This window comes from Giraffa tippelskirchi, chromosome 2, assembly GCF_054371585.1.
Source record: "Giraffa tippelskirchi isolate mGirTip1 chromosome 2, T2T-mGirTip1v1.2.pri, whole genome shotgun sequence".
In the NCBI taxonomy this organism is placed as follows: domain Eukaryota; kingdom Metazoa; phylum Chordata; class Mammalia; order Artiodactyla; family Giraffidae; genus Giraffa; species Giraffa tippelskirchi.
In genome coordinates this window covers 190,964,968-190,988,497 of record NC_137276.1, presented here as the reverse complement: position 1 = coordinate 190,988,497, position 23,530 = coordinate 190,964,968, and the positions used below count along the sequence as shown (strand labels likewise).

Here is a 23,530-nt window from a genome sequence, read left to right as displayed (position 1 = left end):
TCAAATAAATCATCTTCTTTGTGCTTAAATAATAGGTGAAGCTGATGGTAACCATAACTGCTGTTTTTGATGCCTTGAACTGCTTCAAGAAACTTGACCTTGAGTTTATTTCTCTGGAGTATAACATTAAGTCCATGTGAAGTCCTTTTCCCTGAGCAAATTTGTTGTCAGAGGGGGAAAAACAACTAAAAATTGATCCTATAGAATTTCATAAATGACAAGACTGGAAAACAACCTTTCTGAGTGTATTTTCTTCTACTGAGTACACACAAACACATACACATTTGTGTGTGTGTGAGAGAGAAAACAAAACAAAAAGTTGGACATTTGTCCTTCTTCTCTTCAGGTAAACTACTTAAGCTATGAAATTAATAAATCATATAAATTAAATAGGAAAAAGTGAATAGGTAGAATATTTTTAAACATGGCATTACTTAAATATTGTAAGAAATCCTTCTGGTCTAATTAGCAGGTCCTTAGAATATTTTCCCTAATACGTAAATTTAAAGCACGTGTAAATGATGCTTCAGGATAGTCCTTGAGAATTTTCCAAAATTAGTTTTTTTTTTAATATTCTTCCCTCAGCTTTTGTTTATGTAATTAATGTGTACTCCATTTAGGTATATTAAGCAGAGTAAATATCATCCCGTCATTCTCTGGAATATGGCAAGTTCCTAATCAGAGAAATTGAAATAAATGTCTTTCGTGTAGAAAAATTTGGTGGCCTATGCAACTATTATAGGATTATTGAGTAATGCTACTAACTTCCTAGAGATGGCAAGATTTTCCTGTTTTTGCTCTTGCCTCTATCTGTCCCCTACTCCCCCATCAATAATACACAATGCAGCCAAAGTGATCTAAAAATAACAAAACAAAACCCCTATTTTTAATCACCCCATTGCTTAAAGTCTTTCAGTGGCTATCCATCTCCAAAAGAAAAGATTCAGATCCTTTAAATGCCTTAAAAATCCTTTGTGATCTTTGTTAGCCCTTCATGATCACTACCTTGCTTTGCTTCTCTAGCCCCTCTCTTTCCCCACTCCCTCATCTCACACTCTACTCTCCAATTGCACTCAAATTTTCTCAGTGCCTATAAATCTATTATACTCTGTCTTGTGTACCTACTTTTTCCCCCAGCCTGTATAACTCTTTCCTCCCCCAACCCTGATCTGCTTTCTTTTATTCATCTAACTCCAGTATTCCATAAGGTCCAAGTGTAGACATCATTTTCTCTAGAAAGCCTTACCTGACTCTCCCCTATCATCACATCTGTAACATTTCATAGCATCCTTTATTATGTGCCATTGTCACCCACTAGATGATAAGAACTATCATGATCTTATGCTATATATCCAACTCCTTAAACTAACAACAGAGTGTCTATTATGCTCAGACTCATTTCTAAGCTCTGAGAAAATAGCAAAGAAACAAGCAAAGCCTCTGCCTCAGGGAAATTAATTTCTATACACACAACAAATATTTGTTGGCAAGGAACAGTAACAGAAAACAAGACAAAAGAGAACAAAAGAAAACAAAAAGCAGGTTGTGAAGAGTATACAGAGTGAAAGAACCACAGGATATTCAAGGTAAAACGTAAAGGGCTCATAAAAGTTTAAGGTGATCTCCTCAAAGACCCCATCAACAACTAGGTAGGCTCTCTTCCATGTAAAACTTTCCCATTGGTTTGTGATAACATTTGAAGGTGTAAAGATAGTTCCTTGCTAAGGTCTGTTGTTGTACTTCAGTCACTAAGTCATGTCCCACTCTGCAACCCCATGGGCTGCAGCACACCAAGCTTCCCTGTCGTCACTATCTCCTTGAGTTTGCTCAAACTCATGTCCATTGAGTCAGTGATACATCCAATCATCTCATCTTCTGTTGCCCCCTTCTCCTCCTGCCTTCAATCTTTCCCAGCATCAAGGTCTTGGAAAATAGTGGAGTGGAAAAATAGCTCCAGAAATATTGAAAATGCTGGGCTAAAGCAGTGGAGTGGAAAAATAGCTCCAGAAATATTGAAAATGCTGGGCTAAAGCAGAAACAACATTCAGTTGTGAATGTGTATGGTAGTAAAATAAAGTCCGATGCTGTAAAGAATAATATTGCATAGGAACCTGGAATGTTAGGTCCATTAATTAAGGTAAATTGAAGGTGACAAGCAGGAGATGGTAAGAGTGAACATCGACATTTTAGGTATCAGTGAACTAAAATGGACCAGAACGGTGAATTTAATTCAGATGACCATATATCTACTACTGTGGGCAAGAATCCCTTAGAAGAAATGAAGTAGCCCTCACAGTCAACAAAAGAGTCTGAAATGTAGTACTTGAATGCAATCTCAAAAATGACAGAATGATCTCAGTTCATTTTCAAGGCAAACCATTCAATATCACAGTAATCCAAGTCTATACTCCAACCACTAATGCTGAAGAAGCTGAAGTCTAACATTTCTATGATGACCTTCTAAAACTAACACCAATAAAAGATGTCCTTTTCATCATAGGTGACTGAAATGCAAAAGTAGGAAGTCAGGAGATACCTGGAGTACCAGACAAGTTTGGCCTTGGAGTACAAAATGAAGCAGGATAAAGGCTAACAGAGTTTTTCCAAGAGAACACACTGGTCATAGCAAACGCCCTTTTCCAACAACATAAGAAAAGAGTCTACACATGGACATCACCAGATGGTCTATACCAAAATCAGATTGATCATATTCTCTGCAGCCAAAGATGGAGAAGCTCTATACAGTCAGCAAAAACAAGACCAGGAGCTGACTGTGGCTCAGGTCATGGACTCCTTATTGCAAAATTCAGGCTTAAATTGAAGAATGTAGGGAAAACTCTAGCTCAGGTCTGACCTAAATCAAATCCCTTATGATTATACAGTGGAAGTGACAAATAGATTCAAGGGATTAGATCTGGTAGACAGAGTGTCTGAAACCTAAAGACAGAGGTTCATAACATTGTACAGAAGGTGTTGACCAAAACCATCCCAAAGAAAATGAAATGCAAGAAGGCAAAATGGTGATCTGCGGAGGCCTCACAAATAGCTGAGAAAGGGAGAAAAGTGAAAGGCAAAGGAGAAAGGGAAAGATATATCCAAACTGAATGTAGAGTTCCAGAAAGTAGCAAGGAGAGATAAGAAGGCCTTCTTAAGTGAAGAGTGCTTCATTCTACATGTAGCAGATATATCCGGATTCTGTGGTTATGCCACTCAGCATTCCATCAGTGTCCTCCAGAGCCATCTGCTGTCCATAATGAACTGGACTTCAGAACCCAAACTGTGTACTTAACCTGAGCAAAATAAGCTTCCAGCTTATTTTAAAAGCATTGCTTTTCCAAAATGTATTCTCTGGGAAAATCTGCTATAAAACAGTGAATATTTTATGCAACTAAAATTAGATCTTTCAGCCTGCTTGGTATGATGCATGATTGCACACACTTATCACAAGTGATTCTGCCAAAATTAAAAGTAATTTTATTTTTTTATTAGACATCTAGTGCAAAAGGTCAAAAAGGACATTTAAGATCCCTGTCATCCCTTATACTTAATTTTTATTCATTTATTTTTAATTGGAAGATAATTGCTTTACAATGTTGCATTGGTTGCTGCCATACATCAACATGAATCATTCATAAGTATACATATGTTCCCTCTTTCTTGAACCTCCCACACCATCTCACCCCTCTAGGTTGTCACACAGCCTTACACTTAAAAAAAATTTTGCAACTTATTTACAGCACCTTTTTACCATATGATGTAGATCTTTAAGCCACAACAATATTAGGTTGAAAGCAAACAAATCAAAGTTGTGTATAATTTTTATACAAAAATCATGAGAAATGCATCCTAAATTGTAAAATTCTGTTTTCTAGGAATACATTTCAAATTATAGTCACATTATGAAGCCCTATTGCTTGCCACTTTAAATGTCCAACCAGGACTTCATTGACATGGCTATTGATGTTTCCAACTTCTTGGCCACTGGTTTCCTCGTTAGACTCTTATGGGCAGCAATTTTAGGCAACTTGCAATTCCCTGAACATATTATGCTGTTCCATCCTCAGTGCTGTGAAATTCACTGTTTGCTCTGAAAGGAGGCCCTGGCCTATTTGTCTTACTCATAAAACTCCTACTTTTCTTTTAACTCTGCCTAAAACACTACCTTTATTATGACATGTTCTGCTTCTCCCCATAGCCATTCCAAACAGATGACCTTCCTCTTTTGCTGCCAAGTGAATCTTGTACAGAATTCTGTTAGAGCCCTTACCCTCTGTGCTGCCATTATTTGTTTATGTCGATGTCTTGCCTCTTGTAGCATGATCTCCCTGAGGACAAGGAGGATGTCTTTGTGACTCAAGCCTTGCATGTGAGATATGTTTTTAAAAAGTGTTTGATCCAAAAAAGAATAAGAGAGAATTCCCTGGTGGTCCAGTGGTTAGGACTGTGGGCTTTCACTGCCTAGGGCCTGGGTTCAATCCCTGGTAGGGGAACAAAGATACCACAAGTTGTGCCAAAAAGAAAAAAAAAGGATACAAGAATGAATGAATGTATGCCACCCCCAGCACCTCTCTGGGTGATGTCCTTTATAAAATTTAGAGTGGGAAGTTTTCCTTATTTTCTTTATCATTAACCAAGTTCATAATGATGACTCAGAAGGAATTAAGAATGGAAATGTGAATTCTACTTATAAGTATGGTTCTGAGACTGTGCTTTTCATTTTATATCATTTGCCTAATTCATCCCTTCTGGTCATCCCCTCCGCAAATAATCATTAAATTCCTATTATAATCATAGCACCACACTAAATACTGTAAAGTAGATTACAAAGAAGAATAAAGGCTCTTCCAAGATTTTCATAACCTTTCTAAGGAGACAATTCATCCATGTTTTAAAAAGCCAAATAGTAGTACCTAAAAGGTATGTATTGCCAAGTGCCAAATTAAAGAGGCAGATAATGGCTGTTATAGGCAAGCAGAAGAGGAGCCATCACTTTAGTCATGAACAAAATAGCACCTGAGGAAAAACTGACAAGACAGATACCATGTTGGAATAATGGAATAAACAAAGGTTTGTGTAAATTTTCTCTACTAAGAATCTGAGTATATAAAAAACCATTCTCTGTATTTTAATCATTTAATCCCAACTTTAAAACTGATTGAGAATACTAGCATTTTAATCATTCTCTCAGCCAAAGTCTGCCTTTAAAATAGAATTTATTTGTAGCAAACATTGTTTTGGTATTTTCAGTACCAGGTACTTCCAGGCTTTTCTCAAGTCCTTCCCAGCCTTTGGGTGTGAGCCCCTCAGCCTTGTCCCTCTCTCAGAACAATTCTCTGTCAGTCTTTCAGAAGACTGCCCTCTCCTCTGTTGAGTTTTCATTGGTCTGAGTAGCTGGTCCCAAACAGACTGTCTCTAAAGGTGTCATTATGTCATCTTGTCTCTCCTCCTCAGGTTGTGCTCAGAAATAGACTTTCCCACAATGGGTAATCTGAGGTCGGTGTTCTGCTCTGAACTAATACAACATAACACTGTGCGCAGCAGCTGCAAGAGAAGACCAGCTTCTCAGATGTGCTCAGTCAGAGCGCTGTGGGTCTGTCAGGAAGAGTCTGCTTTAACGTGTAAAGTGCCTGTGGGCATAACAGTGACACAGGGAGCAACTGAGCTTGGCACTAATCCTTTCTGCTACATTTTTTGAAACAGAAGTGGAGGTGGTCTCTTCTGTTTTAACTCACTGGGGTACTATGTGTATTAACAAATCAGAGAGTGTTAAACTTCACATGAACTGCAAGATCACACAGTCTAACCCCTCACTTTACAGAGAATGTGCAACTTACCCAAGATCACACAACCAATCAGGGGGAAAAAAAAGAAAAAGAGGGACTAGAAGCCAGGGGTTTTGCGTCACCGTTGCTCTCTCACTCCATATCATGTACTTTCTCTCCAAAGTAGGCACCCCTGGGTTCATGAGAATCCCCATTGGGTGTGCCCCAGAGTCCTGTACACTTTCTCCATCCTTTCTGAATATTTGTTGCCAAAACAGGGTTTACAAATAATACTAGTATAAATACAGACATACCTCATTTTATGCAATCTCTTTTCCTAAAGACAGGATCTGAATTTTTCCCCCCAAATAAATAGCATCCAGCTGTGGATGGAGATGGATACTGTAAGTATTAATCACTGTTTTTTATTATTATCATTCTCACAGGACAACTTGATAAGAAAGCAAAGTATTCACTCTTTAGCGGTATACATCAGTTTCAGGCTATTCAGATAAAAATGCTTTAACATGCTCAAGTTTTATATGCATATTATCACTTTATATATTATATTAGTGTTTAATATATTAAATGTCTCAATATTAATGACGCAAAATAATTAATCCTTTATTCCCCTTTATGATTTATATGGTACATTAAAAAAAAAAAAACTATTACTTCTGTGATAATTTCCATAGGTCTTTGCCATAAAAATTATAGATTAAAACTTTAAGTAAACTTCATTAAAGTCTACTGGGGAAAAATTAGACAAGTAGGTAGTCTTTGGAAGAACTGGATTAAAATGAAAAGAGAGAGAGAAGTGACATAATGAATAGTGTTACTGTCCAGAGAAGAGTAGGCATAGGATTTTTAAAATATTTATTTATTTATTTTGGCTGTGCCAGTTCTTACTTGCAGCAGGAAGGATCTTCTGTCTTTGCTGTGGCATATGGGATCTTCTTAGTTGCGGCATGTAGGATCTAGTTCCCTGACCAGGGATGGAACCCAGGCACCCTGCATTGGAAACAGGGAGTCTTAGCCATGCTTTACTACCAGGAAGTCCCAGGAGTAGTATTTTTAACTTTATTAGAATCAGCTGACCCATACCTTTGCAGAAGACACTCAAAAACAGTTTTAGCTCAGTCTCTGTGGGGTTTCTGGGTCCTGATGCGCACAAGATTCATTTGAGCCCTCTGAGCATCCCTGGCAGGTAAGGGGTTTGATTCTAAATGCGATTTTACCCCTCCTACCCTCTTGCTGGGGCTTCTCCTTTGCCTTTGGATGTGGGGTATCTTTTTTTGGTGGGATCCAGCATTCTCCAGTTCAGCAGTGAGTTGTAGTTTTGGAGTTATCGTAGGAGAAGATGAATATATGTCCTTCTACTCTACCATCTGTTGCCACAAAACAATTCAACAACTTCTGAACGTCTTGCTACAAGGCTTACTTCCTCTATTTTTTTGTTATTGTTGTTCTTCTTTGTCTTCACCAGACCAGCAGGGACAGCTCTCTGGAGAGACTCGTCTCTCAGCAGACTCTCTCCCATAGATTGACGGCAATCAAAGGCATTGGAATACTTTCTCCCCTGGAAATTCTGAAACACCAGCCATGCTTCCAAATACAAAGCCTGTGTATAGGATTGTTGGTGATTTGGGGGATGATTTTAGTCTTGAATAGGGTGGACTTGTGATTTTACAACAGCTTGTGTGGCATTCTCATGCACAGAAGAACTATACAAAAAAGATCTTCATGACCCAGATAACGACAATGATGTGGTCACTCACCTAGAGCCAGACATACTGGAATGTGAAGTCAAGTCAGCCTTAGGAAGCATCACTACCAACAAAGTTAGTGGAGGTAATGGAATTCCAGTTGAGCTATTTCAAATCCTAAAAGATGATGCTGTGAAAGTGCTGCACTCGATATACCAGCAAATCTGGAAAACTCAGCAGTGGCCACAGGACTGGAAAAGATCAATTTTCATTCCAATCCCAAAGAAAGGCAATGCCAAAGAATGCTCAAACTACCACACAATTGTACTCATCTCACATGCTAGCCAAGTAATGCTTAAAATTCTCCAAGCAAGGCTTCAACAATACGTGAACCATGAACTTCCAGATGTTTAAGCTGGATTTAGAAAAGGCAGAGGAACCAGAGATCAAATTGTCAACATCTGTTGGATCATGGAAAAAGCAAGAGAGTTCCAGAAAAACATCTACTTCTGCTTTACTGACTACGCCAAAGCCTTTGACTATGTGGATCACAACAAACTGTGGAAAATTCTGAAAGAGATGGGAATACTAGACCACCTGACCTGCCTCCTGAGAAATTTGTATGCAGATCAAGAAGCAGCAGTTAGATCTGTACATGGAACAACAGACTGGTTCCATATCAGAAAAGGAGTATATTAAGGCTGTATATTGTCACCCTGCTTATTTAACTTATAGAGTACATCATGTGAAATACTGGGCTGGATGAAGCACAAGCTGGAATCAAGATTTCTGGGAGAAATATCAATAACCTCAGATATGCAGATGACACCACCCTTATGGCAGAAAGTGAAGAAGAACTAAAGAGCCTCTTAATGAAAGTGAAAGAGGAGAGCGAAAAAGTTGGCTTAAAGCTCAACATTCAGAACACTAAGATCATGGCATCTGGTTCCATCACTTCATGGCAAATAGATGGAGAAACAATGGAAACAGTGAGAGACTTTATTTTGGGGGGGCTCCAAAATCACTGCAGATGGTGACTGCAGCCATGAAATTAAAAGACGCTTGCTGCTTGGAAGAAAAGCTATGACCAACCTACACAGCATATTACAAAGCAGAGACATTACTTTGCCAACAAAGGTCTGTCTAGTCAAGGCTATTGTTTTTCCAGTAGTAATGTATAGATATGAGAGTTGGACTATAAAGAAAGCTGAGTGCTGAAGAATTGATGCTTTTGAACTGTGGTGTTGGAGAAGATTGAGAGTCCCTTGGACTGCAAGGAGATCCAACCAATCCATCCTAAAGGAGATCAGTCCTGAATATTCATTGGAAGGACTGATGCTGAAGCGAAACTTCAATACTTTGGCCATCTGATGCAAAGAACTGACTAATTTGAAAAGACCCTGATGCTAGGAAAGATTGAAGGTGGGAGGAGAAGGGGACAACAGAGATGAGATGGTTGGATGGCATCACCAACTCAATGGACATGAGTTTGAGTAAGCTCCAGGAGTTAGTGATAGACAGGGAAGTCTGACGTGCTGCAGTCCATGGGGTCACAAAGAGTCAGAAACAACTGAGCGACTGAACTGAACTGAGAATGAGCTGTCCTCTTGGGACCTTACCATACAGTGTATTTGTAAAATCAAAATGAATGATAACTTTTTAATTGTCTTTACCGTCAGTGGTTATCTATACTCAGATACAATGACAATTCTCCTAATAATGCATGTGATTAATTCTTGCACATGATAGTAACAGTGTGTCCTACTTTATCTACCTTATAGAATGGAGTAAAAAATCTAATTTAACAGATGTTCCCTAGAATAGTGTTATTCACTTAATGATATAGCAACTATATTCTCATTGAAAGAGAGTACTGAGAAATAGAGGGCAATGAATTATTTTAGGGAGCAATTTAAGAGACAGCAGGTAAAGGATTCTAATTCTTGAGGGTTTGAATAGCCCTGTAAGCATTGTTGCATTAAAGGAACAAAACAAATTAGCATTCACCGAACTGTTTATTCATTTAGACAGTGAATAAAATGTGGTGCTGTTTTAAGTAGATGGAGTGAGGAGAGAAGAATCAGAAAGTCTTTCTATAGTTAAGAATTTTTTTAAGTGAAAACAAAGCTGATGGGTTAGCTATCTGTTTATTTGAAGTCATTTTTCACCTGTCCCTACTCCTCATGAAAGACATTGTGTTAAGTAAATTTCAGCAGTCAATAGTTGTTTCATAATCAGAACAGGGAGACTGAGTTAAAGTTAGAGCAGAGTCGGGGAAATAGCAATGCATACAGGAGCCAGAAGGACAAAGGAAATAGGTCAAGTGTGTCTGATGAAAGACGGTGAAACAGTAGAGTGGATTGGGGGTGCTCAGCAGAATCCATGGCCTGTCTAAAGGCATTTAGATTCACTTAAAAAAAAAAAAAAAAACATATTCATGGAAAACCTAATTGCAGGCCTGTTTCTATACAAGGTCAAACAGTTGGTGAGTTCTAGATTCTTAAAACCCATGAGCCTGAGACCTCAGTGGATACCCACAGAGAAACAAGAACATCTGTTAAGAAGTCTTTGTTTAATATCGTATATTAGCAAACATTTATGGAATCTAAGAAAACGGTACCAATGAACCTATTTGCATGGCGGGAATAGAGACACAGACATAGAGAACAGACTTTGGACATAGCAGGGGAAGGAGAGGTTGGGACAAATTGAGAAAATAGTGGTGAAACATACACATTACCATATATAAAGCAGATAGGTAATGGGAAGTTGCTAGATAACACAGGGAGCTCAATGCGGTACTCTGTGACCTAGAGGGGTGGGATGAGGTAGGGTGGAGGAGAGGTTCAAGATGGAGGGGACATATGTATATATATATAGCTAATTCATATTGTTGTATGGGAGAAGCCAACACAAAATTGTAAAGCAATAATCACCCAATTAAAAATAAGTTAAATTTTTAAAAAATCTTTGTTTTATATAAAAATTTTAAAATGGTTTATTTCATCTACTTTTGGCCTAAAACAGTGCTCATTACCATATATTTCTACAGTAATTATTATCCTATAAAAATTGGTTATTATTAATCAATGACTTACATTTTTAAAATATTATGCCAAAAAGAGTCTTTTGCTTATAGCTAAAGTATCTCAGTCTGACATTTGTGAATCCTGTGATACTTATGCAAAGTCTCGTGTGGCTGTATCTACATGCACGTTTTTTAGGGAAAAGGATTATAACTCATCCAGTGGGTCACAACCCTACAGGGAGAAGACAGACACCCAGAAAAAGGAAAGAAATCCACAATCATTATCAGGTAGGTCCATCTGTAGGCAGAAATCTGACTGCCAACATTCAGTCATAGATAATGTTCTTTGATGACAGAATTCTACCCATGAAAGAATAAGAGGAATAAGACATGTCTTTAGTCTTGGAAGGGCACTAGTGGGGCAACAGCAGGAACGTAGACATAGAACCAAACTCACTGGACAAAGATACACAGATTTCCTCAAAGTGGACATGACAAGGTCTAAATTATAAGAACTGAGTCAGAGCCTGTCCATCAATAGAATTGGTGCCTCTGGTTTGAGAAGATCACCCTGGGTACTGTAGTGGGTGAGCTCAGTGACCTCAGATGAGTAACTGGGATGCTAGTCTGCACTGGAAGCCAAACAGATCCAAAATAAGACAAATTTTAAATACATAAATTATGGAGACAGATAACATTTGCTGATTGCCTATCATGTGTTGACAGCTGAGAGATGCTCATGTGTACTATCTCATCTAATTCCCTTAATAAATGATACCTAGAAGCCAAAACTGGACAAGTTTTCTCCTTTACAAAAGAATTCACAACATTGCGGTCCTCGGTATTTTTTCAAGGAAGGACAGATACTAAACCCATATTTTAGAAGAGCATAAAACTTCACAAAATACCAAAGTTTCCCAAGATCAATAAATTTCAATGGAGGAAAGAGCATACCCCTCTGAGAGGGAGTGGGGATGTCATTTTAAAAGACTTGCAACAGATAATATTTGTGTACCATAATATTTTAATTTGTTGATTTGGGGATACAAATGACAAAGAGATGCTCAGAGATGGGTTTATCTCTCAAAATCAGTAATTCTCTAGAGAAAGAATATCCCCTTAGTGAGAGTTGTTTATATAACTCTCTGTTGTGACATCTCTCTGTGATTCGCTACAACTTCTCAGGACAACGTAACAGATTAAGGCAGAAAGTCCAAAATGCTGATTTCCCACCAGTGCTCTCCAAACCAGACAATTCTGCTACAGATAATCCCACTGACAAGAAATTGTAAAGTGATCTTTCAGGAAACACATTAATGCCCTCTTCAGTAAGTTTCCTTATAATGAGTTTTCTAAATAACTAATGGTTACTCATTAACAGTGTTTTAACCTATTAAGATAAATAACTAATGGTTACTCATTTTCAGTATTTTAACCTATAAAGATTTAAAAATAAAGGGAAAAAAGGCAATGTATCTAGCCTATGCTTTCCTAAAATGTATTCATCATGCTTTTACTTTCTTAAAAAGTGGTTATTTTAACTCTTCCTTACCACTCGAGAAGATCACTGTGACCATTGACCTGAGAAATATCAGAGTGTCCTTGTCTTCTTTGCTATCTGTCATCAGCCTCTCTGTTCACACAGTTTATGTATCAACTCATATGGCCTATCTCCTTACAATTTATTCTGAGCTGAGACACTGTAGGCAAATATTAAAATCATCATATTTTACTGTTTTATGATCATTAAATCAAGTCCCCTCATTTTGCATATCAAAAATAAAAGACTCAGAGTTAAGACTTGCCCATGGTCACACAATGGGTTATGGTAGAGCTGAATCTCACTTAGAATCTGCAGTTCATATGGAAAAACATTAGTCAAAATTGTCATTAAAAATTCCTTAAACTAATCTTTTAAGCATGGTATCTATGTTTTCTGTACTATAATTTTTATACTCCTTGGAGTTTGGGTACTACAGAGACAGATTGAGGAAATAAGAAAAGGAAAGTCTGCAGGCAAATTGGTGTCTATTCAAGTCATTTGCTCTTAAGATAACCATCAAATCCAGTGAATGAGAAATGAGAGATTTTTATTGTTCTTCTTTCTCAATGGAATTTTTCCATTTGGTTTTAGTATTAAGCCTCTATAACATTATGTTACTATATTTCAATTGATTGTTCTCTCTGCTGAAGATTAGAGGATTAGGTTTTAAAACTCAGATGTGAGTTAAATACAACTATAATATCAATGCAACTCATGAAGGGTGTAGAGTGTACAGATACACAGGGGTCCTGGTGCCACCTTTAGCACTTTTTCCTGCTACAGTCCCTCTGCCTAATTATTACAAACCAAGCTCTGGATATGACTTAAAAACAGGAAAAAAGGTTTGCCAACAAACTTTTCAGTAGTGATATGCGGTTTGTTTACTTCCTGTTTCTCCTTTGTTCTCTAGTGATTAAGTTTGCTGCAAAAGGGAGGTATGAGTAAATGAGAACGCTTTTGAGCTACATTCAGTCATTTTGATTAGCATCTTTGGTAACTTCTTTTTTTCTCATAAACAGATGGCAAAGCAGCATGCACTGTTCCAATGATTGTGATTTCAAGTCTAAAGTGCTATTTGTTTATTCTTGAAACCTGAAACAAACATCTGGTGGTTAATGCCTTGAGAAAAAAAGCACCTTAGTGCATTACCTCTGTCTATGATTCAAGATCATGGGCAAAAATATTATAAGTAGATGAGATTAAGCCACAGGAGTTTGTTGGTCCATTCAATTTAAAAAAAACATTTTTTAAGAACTAAGCTTCATTTCCTCTGAAGTGGAAAAGGCAGTAGAGACAGTGCAATAATCTTAAGGACCTCTTCCTTTCTGCCTCATCTTGTACTTTATATAAAGAGTATATCTAGTATAGATCCTCTAATTAGAAAAAGAAAGATTTGAATATTTTCTTATCACCATCCCATATATGCTCAGAATTATTGACAAACTGACAGTGCAGTTTGTGTATACTCTCAGGTTCATGTTACCATGCATTTTTTTGTTAACGAAAATGGTATCTCCTACATTAAAACTTCTTTGTCAATCTTTTTAATACTTCATATTTTAAGGTTTATTCTAGCTCACCCTTTCTATTGCAGTATGACACCTGGAATAAAATTTGAAATGAAGATGTACTATCCTTTGCATTGTTGCTCATCTTAGGGGAAAAATTGGTATTTTAAATATATTAGTATATTTAGTATATCAGTATATTTTTTCAGTGTATTTGTCTGTTAAGGCTACCATAGCAAATACCACAGGCTGGGCGGCTCAAATAATAGAAATTAATTTTTCATAGTTATGGAGGTTGGACATCCAAATTCTAGGTATTGGCAGTTTTGGCTTCTCCTGATCCTGGGTGTTCATTGGAAGATCTGATGTTGAAGCTGAAACTCCAATACTTTGGCCACCTCATGCGAAGGGTTGACTCATTGGAAAAGACCCTAATGCTGGGTAGGATTGGGGGCAGGAGGAGAAGGGGACGACAGAGGATGAGATGGTTGGATGGCATCACCGACTCGATGGACATGGGTTTGGGTAGACTCTGAGAGTTGGTGATGGACAGGGAGGCCTGGTGTGCTGCGATTCATGGGGTCGCAAAGAGTCGGACACGACTGAGCGACTGAACTGAACTGAGACCTCTCTCCTTGGCTTGCAGGTGCTCAGCTTCTTGCTGTGTCCTCACACGGCCTATCCCCTATGCCTGCACACCTCTGGTGTATCTTCCTCTTGTAATAAGGACACCAGCCATGTTGGATTAGGGCCCACCTTCCTGATCTCAGAGGCCCTAGCTCCAGATTACAGTCACACTGAGGGTTAGTGCTTCCACATATGAATTCTGGAGGAACACAGTTCAGTCCATAATATGTAGCAATGCTTATTATTCAAATATTCTGTAGTATCTTCCCCTTGAGGAAAAAAATAAAATCTTAGGAAGGAAAGTGCTAAAATTATCATTTATATGTGTTATCAAGTTATAAGAAGTATAAATTTATATGTGACTCCTTTATATGAGATGTCATTTATAAGTGAAAGCACATAAAATAACCCTTAACTCCATTTTTCAGCCTGTCTCAATAGAACTCACAAAGATTTAGTAAAGAAGCAACCCAGCAGACTAGCAAGTCACACTTCCCCATACTATTTGCCAGGAGAGACCAAGAAATAACCAGAAGCAGAAATTCTGGGTGAGGCTGCTGCTCATGCCTCTGTTCTGAAGTCACATCTACAGATTGTTAACTTATTCTCTGGGAAGTGTGGATTCTATATTTGAAAGCAACCTGAGCCTGACTTAAGTGGCTTCACAAAGCACAGCCACAAGCCTGAGGAGCTTCAGCCACAGCACAATAAAACAAAGGCTGCCGCAGTGTTGGTACATGAATACAAGTTGGAGTAACCTTGTCCCTTCCTGAGGTGTTCAGTTCAGTTCAGTCGCTCAGTCGTGTCCAACTCTTTGCGACCCCATGAACCGCAGCACACCAGGCCTCCCTGTCCATCACCTACTCCCAGAGTGCACCCAAACCCATGTCCATCGAGTCAATGATGCCATCCAACCATCTCATCCCCCGTCGTCCCCTTCTCCTCCTGCCCTCAATCTTTCCCAGCATCAGGGTCTTTTCAAATGAGTCAGCTCTTCGCATCAGGTGGCCAAAGTATTGGAGTTTCAGCTTCAACATCAATCCTTCCAATGTACACCCAGGACTGATCTCCTTTAGGATGGACTAGTTGGATCTCCTTGCAGTCCAAGGGACTCTCAAGAGTCTTCTCCAACATCACAGTTCAAACGCATCAATTATTCAGTGCTCAGCTTTCTTTATAGTCCAACTCTCACATCCGTACATGACTACTGGAAAAAACATAGCCTTGACTAGATGGACTTTTGTTGGCAAAGTAATGTCTCTGCTTTTTAATATGCTGTCTAGGTTGGTCATAACTTTCCTTCCAAGGAGTAAGCGTCTTTTAATTTCATTGCTGCAATCACCATCTGCAGTGATTTTGGAGCCCCCAAAAATAAAGTCTGACACTGTTTCCACTGTTTCCCCATCTATCTGCCATGAAGTGATGGGACCAGATGCCATGATCTTAGTTTTCTGAACGTTGAGCTTTAAGCCAACTTTTTAACTCTCCTCTTTCACTTTCATCAAGAGGCTCTTTAGTTCTTCTTCACTTTCTGCCATAAGGGTGGTGTCATCTGCTTATCAGAGGTTATTGATATTTCTCCCGGCAATCTTGATTCCAGCTTGTGCTTCCTCCAGTGTTTCTCATGATGTACTCTGTATATAAGTTAAATAAGCAGGGTGACAATATACAGCCTTGACATACTCCTTTTCCTATTTGGAACCAGTCTGTTGTTCCATGTCCAGTTCTAACTGTTGTTTCCTGACCTGCATACAGGTTTCTCAAGAGGCAGGTCAGGTGGTCTGGTATTCCCATCTCTTTCAGAATTTTCTACAGTTTACTGTTATCCATCCTAAGGTGTAGACCACCTAGTTTTTTCAGAACATCATGTTCTGTCAGATCATTTACAATGTTCCCATTTCTTAATTTTTTTAATTCCCTTTGGTTAAGGGTTGCCACATGTAGTGAATAAATGGTGGCTCACAAGGTAAAGAATATTCCTGCAATGCAGGAAACCTGGGTTCCATCACTGGGTAAGAAAGATCCCTTGGAGAAGGCAATGGCTACCCACTCCAGTATTCCTGTCTGGAGAATCCCCATGAACAGAGGAGCCTGGCAGGCTACAGTCAATGGGGTTGCAAAGAGTTAGACACAACTGAGCAACTAACACTAACAAAAATATAAGATGCCGAGTTAAATTTGAATCGCAGGTAAACAATGAACATGTGCATGCATGCTGTCACTTTAGTCGTGTCCAACTCTGTGATCCTATGGACTGTAGCCTACCAGGCTCCTCTGTCCATGGAATTCTCCAGGCAAGAATACTGGAGTAGGTTACCATATCCTCTTCCAGCTTCCTAGGAAGCCAGCCCAGGGATCAAACCGACCTCTCCTGTGGTTCCTGCATTGCAGGTAGATTCTTTACTGCTGAGCCACCAGGGAAGCCCAAACAATGGATATACATTTTAGTATAAATATGTCTCATGATATTTGGAACATAATTGTACAAAAGAAAAAATTCCTTCATGGGACATACTAATACTAAACAGAAGTATTTGTTATCTGAAATTCAAATTTAACTGTGGCTCCTCTATTTTGTCTGGCAACTCTACTTAACAAGAATGAATCCTCCTCTTGCGTCTTCCTTCCTGGACTCACCACCCTCTTAAACTTCTATCACAACTTTGTATATTTAATTTCCTGCTCTTAATTTGGCACTACCCCCAAGGGTGAAAACCCCATTTCAGGCTCCCTTGCATTATACTAATGTGATATATGGTTATAGATTGTTGTTGTTTCATTGTTGTCCAATTCATTTGAGACCCTATGGGCTACAGTCCGTGGGGTCTAAAGAGTCGGACACAACTGAGCGACTAAGCACAGCACAGCATGGACTGTAGCCCAGGCTCTGTCCATGGGATTCTCCAGGCAAGAATACTGGAGCGGGTTGCCATTTCCATCTCCATGGGATCTTCCTGACCCAGGGATGGAACTCAGGTCTCCTACACTGGCATTCAGAGTTAAAACATTAAAGTTAGTTTGGTCCACCTTTTCCCCCATGCTGAAATATTTACATCTTTATATCAATGCCACATAATACTTCTTTGATCACATTAGCTAATACTGTGTGCTTAATAACATGGGAAAGAATCTCTAAGCCTCTAAATCTCTAAACCCTGGGCTCAGTCAGCTTACCTGTAAAATAAAGGGACTGAATCAAGGTATTTTCCCCCAAGACTCCTTTAAACAGTTCCTTGCCACAGGTCTTTAAAATGCAGATTCTGTTAATGTTCTCATTTGCCTTGTAAAACCTAATTATTACTATTTCGGGTGACCTCTCTTCCCTTCAAGTAAGTAGTGTTTCAGTCAGTTCAGTTAAGTCACTCAGTCACGTCCAACTCTTTGCGACCCCGTGGACACCAGGCCTCACTGTCCATCACCAACTCCCGGAGCTTATTCAAACTCATGTCCATTGAGTCAGTGATGCCATCCAACCATCATATCCTCTGTCGTCCCCTTCTCCTCCTGCTCCCAATCCTTCCCAGCATCAGGGTCTTTTCCAATGGGTCAGTTCTTCGCATCAGGTGGCCAAAGTATTGGAGTTTCAGCTTCAGCATCAGTCCTTCCAATGAATATTCAGAACCGATTTCCTTTAGGATGGACTAGTTGGATACCCTTGCAGTCCGAGGGACTCACAAGAGTCTTCTCCAACACCACAGTTCAAAAGCATCAATTCTTCAGCACTCAGCTTTCTTTATAGTCCAACTCTCACATCCACACTGACTACTGGAAAAACCATAGCTTCGACTAGACAGACCTTTGTTGGCAAAGTAATGTCTCTGCTTTTTAATATGGTGTCTAGGTTGCTCATAGCTTTTCTTCCAAGCAGCAAGCATATTTTGATTTCATGGCTACAGTCACCATCTACAGTGATTTTGGAGCCCCCAAAAATAAAGTCTTTCACTGTTTCCATTGTTTCCCCATCTATTTGCCATGAAGTGATGGGACCAGATGCCATGATCTTAGTTTTCTGAATATTCAGTTTTAAGCAAACTTTTTCATTTTCATCTTTCACTTTCATCAAGAAGCTCTTTAATTCTTCTTCACTTTCTGCCATAATGGTGGTATCATCTGCATATCTGAGATTATTGATATTTCTTCTGGCAATCGATTCTAGCTTGTGCTTCATCTAGCCCAGCATTTCACATGATGTACTCTGCATATAAGTTGAATAAGTAGGGTGACAATATACATCCTTGATGTACTCCTTTCCCTATTTGGAACCAGTCTGTTGTTCCATGTACAAATCTAACTGCTGCTTCTTAACCTGCATACAGATTTCTCAGGAGGCAGGTCAGGTGGTCTGGTATTCCCATCTCTTGAAGAATTTTCCACAGTTTGTTGTGATCCACACAGTCAAAAGCTTTGGCGTAGTCAATAAAGCAGAAGTAGATGTTTTTCTGGAACTCTCTTGCTATTTTTTATGATCCAGCGGATGTTGACAGTTTAATCTCTGGTTCCTCTGCCTTTTCTAAATCCACCCTGAACATCTGGAAGTTCATGGTTCACATACTGTTGAAGCCTGGCTTGGAGAATTTTAAGCATTATTTTGCTAGCATGTGATGAGTGCAACTGTGCGGTAGTTTGAACATTCTTTGGCATTGCCTTTCTTTGAGATTGGAATGAAAACTGACCTTTTCCAGTCCTGTAGCCACTGCTGAGTTTTCCAAATTTGCTGGCATATTGGGTGCAGCACTTTCGCAGCATCATCTTTTAGGATTTGAAATAGCTCAACTAGAATTCCATCACCTCCACTAGCTTTGTTCATAGTGATGCTTCCTAAGGCCCACCTGACTTTGCATTCCAGTATGTCTGGCTTTAGGTGAGTGATCACACTATCGTGGTTATCTGGGTCATTAAGATCTTTTTTATGTAGTTCTTCTGTGTATTGTTGCCACCTCTTCTTCGTATCTTCTGCTTCTGTTACCATACCTTTTCTGTCCTTTATTGTGCCCATCTTTGCATGAAATGTTCCCTTGGCATCTCGAATTTTCTTGAAGAGACCCCTAGTCTTTCCCATTGTAATGTTTTTCTCTATTTCTTTGCACTGATCACTGAGGAAGGCTTTCTTATCTCTCCTTGCTAAGTAGTGTTTAGATTACTTAAATAAGTAGTGTTGCAATTACTCGATTAACGTCTTTCTCTTTAAAGTTGCTCGCCCTAAATTTCTCAAGGGCCAGAGAATCCACCCTTAATTTCCCTCCAGCCCACTCACCCGAATACCAGACTTTGAGCACAGCAGGTGACCAGATGATATGATCATGAAAGTGCTGATAATGATGAAACAATTCTGTCGGGGAGGGTTTTCTGACTATCATTCCTTTCTTGGAAATGGAAGACCTCTCCGCGGGGTCGCAGACCGCTCTCTGGGAGCCGCTTCTTGTTCTCTTCCGCCATCTAGTGGCGCCAGGCTTGCTCTCCTCACTCAACTTGCTGTTCAGAACTGCAAAGATTTCAAAGATTGCAAATCAAATGGATGAATTGTTTTATTCTTGTCATTACAGTAAAAAGGACTTATAACGTGTTTCGAGAGATAAAAATGTAATGTGTTGATAAAAAATCAGTATAACACAATAGAAGACTTTAATACCTGCACAGTATAGATTAAATTCATGTAATTTAGTCTCTTTAATATGTTCCAATGTTAACTTAAAGACAAAAGTACAAAAATATAAACTAGGCTAAGGAGTTCTGAGGAAAGATTATCTTTCTCACTGGCTTTTGTATAATATTCATTGATTTTTAAATTTCAAATGAAAGTGATCGAAGCAGATAAAAAAAAATGAAAGGAAAAGGAAATAAAGTTCTGATAAATGTTAAATTGTTTAGAAAGAGAAATCTCAGTTCTTTATTTAACCATTTGACTTCAATTAAGTTAGAACTTATTATCATTATTATTTATACATGCAATACAATGTTTAATGAATGTTGAATTCGGTTTTAATGTTCTATAATGTAGAACTTTCTTCAGATGGCATGATAGTGAGTTTAATTGTGTGATTCAGAAAAGTGAAAATAAATTTCTCTAATGAATGAAATAAAATACTTCTGAAGTGTGACTTATTTCCCATTAAAACTTTCATTTCTGACATTTTAACATTATTCTAGTTTTAGTTTTCTTTTTTTTTTTAAATGCCAATGCTATCATGCAGTGTTTAGGTTTTTCTAATAAAAAGCAGAGACATTACTTTGCCAACAAAGGTCCATCTAGTCAAGGGTATGGTTTTTCCAGTAGTCATGTATGGATGTGAGAGTTGGACTGTGAAGAAAGCTGAGCGCCAAATAATTGATGCTTTTGAACTGTGGTGTTGGAGAAGACTCCTGAGAGTCCCTTGGACTGCAAGGAGATCCAACTAGTCCATCCTAAAGGAGATCAGTCCTGGGTGATCATTGCAAGGACTGATGTTGAAGGTGAAACTCCAATACTTTGGCCACCTCATGAGAAGAGTTGACTCATTGGAAAAGACCCTGATGCTGGGAAGGATTGGGAGCAGGAGGAGAAGGGGATGACAGAGGATGAGATGGTTGGATGGCATCACTGACTCGATGGACATGGGTTTGGGTAAACTCTGGGAGTTGGTGATGGACAGGGAGGCCTGGCGTGCTGCTATTCATGGGGTGGCAAGGAGTCGGATACGACTGAGCGACTGAACTGAATAAAAATGTATTTAATTGCAGTGCCACTTCAACCTTTAATACACTTGTGACCCAACTGTAAAAATCTCCAATTTGTTTTTCAGGGTGGGAAAATTCCCATAAGGTGGACAGCCCCAGAAGCTATCGCCTACAGAAAATTCTCCTCGGCAAGTGATGCATGGAGCTATGGCATTGTCATGTGGGAGGTCATGTCCTATGGAGAGAGACCTTATTGGGAAATGTCTAACCAAGATGTAAGTGCCATCCATAGTTAAACCGCCACTTTGTGAGTGCAGACACACTATCATTGAAGAAGAAATACACCTTTTGTCCTCACTCAGATTAGCCCTTGTCTTCCTGAGAGTTGTCCAGGGTTTGTGGCTGAAGTTGAGTAGCCTTTCACTCTGAGCTGTGTTTGGTGTGGTAAGGGCCAGCTGATGGGCTTTGTCACGTAAGTACCTATCCATGTCTTACATCTAATACTTAACACACACATGTGGTTCTAAGGCAGCCTAACTGTGCTGTGCAACAGCCTTGCCCTACAAGTGTCAAAAAACAAAGAATAATGTTTACCTTTCATTTCTTCCTTAGGGCAATTTAATGTAGCACTGTAAAGAGCAAATTAATTTAGGCTACATATCATTTAGCAGAAAAATATTGAATGCTTTCAGGCAATGTGTTATCAATACATCATCTAATACTATGGTTCTTTGGAGATACATGACCCTTTTTGCAATCTATTTTATCTGTAAAAGTTACCTTGGTGGCTAATAATGTTATAGAATAGGATAATTAGCACACATTTGACCTCTATGGACTGTTGGAAGTGGTAGAGACTGTAGTCAAAATATGCTAGAATCCTGACAATGCAAGTGAATGTGCTGTCAGATCTGCAGATACATTTTCATAGCCCACTCCCTCAGCCCAGAATACAGATGCTGTCCACTCACCCACCTTCCTCGAAGTATCTAACAGTTTCTGAGACAGTGGCAATGGGAAGTCAACTCTGATGGGATTCTGAATGTTCACAGATAGAAACAAATACTGCGTGGGTATGGATTTTTAGAAAAATCCATAAACGTAGTCAACTCTTGTCACATCTCTTCTGTTTTTTCCATTCAAGTGCTTGAGCCTCACCTCCACACCTCATACTCATTATCCCATCCCAACCTCAAGCGGTCCAAATATCTTAAGGGTTTGTTCAGTGACAGAGAAAGGTTAATCTTTTTGAATGCTGGACACCAAGAAGACTGGGTTTTGGTTAGCTCACCATGAATTTTGTTTCTCCTTGACTTGGAGTGTTAATTCCAAAGCTGAGTGCCTGCTCTTGTGCCTACTGACTCTGGAGAATGCCAGGTCCAGAACCTACATGTAGCAGGTTCAAGATCATCAAACACTGTGCAACCATGCTCTTTAAAGCCCTTCATAAAAACACAAAGCCAAGTGGCTTAGTCCTGCAGGGCATTTTCCCCTAAGTACAGAGTGTGCCATGACCAACAAACTTTGATACACTACCAATATTTAAACTTTTTTAGATCCAGGCCATTTACTCTCCTTAAAGGAATTTCATTTGAAGGACCTTGTTGCTCTTTCCTGCCTCTGGGCCTTGTTTGGGGCAGCTTGTATCCAGCTCTGCTTCTTAAAATTGAATCCCAAGAGCAGAAATTCATCCCTTCACTCCCAGGAAGAACTCATCTTTTTTTAACCAGCTATCCAAGGTAACAGAAGCCCTGGATTCAGTCACCATAGTTCCTACTCTACTCTTAACCCAAGATAATGCTTGCCTGCTTGTCCTACTGTGACATGACTAAAATAGGCCATTCAAGCAAATCTCTAAAATAAAAAGTCCTCCTGCAGATGAATTAAAATCATCACTGCACAGAAGAGCCCTCAGTTCAAGTACCTTCCTTAACTGGTGTTCCGTATAGTCCTTGTCTTAACCTGTCAGGCTTAAAATAAAAATTTACCTAACTCAGAAGACTCCAAACTTTACTAATAATATACCCTTGCTGGTAAAAAGTTCTTGAGCATTCACAACTGACATATGTATTTATCTGCACATTATATACAAGTATTACTGTACTAATACATTCATTTTTTGTTTAAAAAGGAGTTTGTTGAGTATCTTCTCAGGAAGTAGAGATACAAGGGAAAACAAACTGGATTGAACTTTTATGAAACTGATGTTTAGGGAGGTGATATGATTTCCCTAGAATCACATAGTAAGTGCTTTGACAGTGATACTAAAAAACAATTCTAATAACCTTCTAGAAGTCATGGGCAAGGAGGAGGGAGGAGGAAATAGCTGCCTCTTTCATGGTGGTTTAGTTTACGTTCATAGGCCAGTAGTTTCTTGCCCTCGTTGAGTTTATATTCTAGCAAGAGGGAAACAGACTTTACACAAAGTAAATCAGTAAAATATGTAATATGTAACATGATCATTAGTGTTTTGGGAGAGAAAAGTGAGAAAGGATAAGAGATATTAGGAATTTGATTTTAAATATATAAATATATTGCCAAATACAGTTGTAAAAGTCATTCCATTTTGATCGTAAAAGTCATAGTCATTCTTGTTAGACATGCATAAATAGTCTTTCTTACAGTAAAACGGGGCTTCCCATGTTACACAGTGGTAAAAATTACTCCTGCAAATACGAGGGATGCAAGAGACTTGAGTTCAA

At 38.9% G+C, this 23,530-nt stretch overlaps 1 protein-coding gene across 2 annotated transcripts in view; it reads left to right on the top strand.

Moving 5' to 3' along the window:
• Window positions 1-23,530, top strand: part of EPHA6 (EPH receptor A6) — a 946,574-nt gene that overhangs the window by 876,421 nt on the left and 46,623 nt on the right. For both annotated transcript variants that reach the window (XM_081572572.1, XM_081572573.1), the window contains one exon: window positions 20,954-21,103. In XM_081572572.1, coding sequence (XP_081428698.1) covers window positions 20,954-21,103 — 150 coding nt within the window. The remainder of the gene's footprint in view (window positions 1-20,953; window positions 21,104-23,530) is intronic.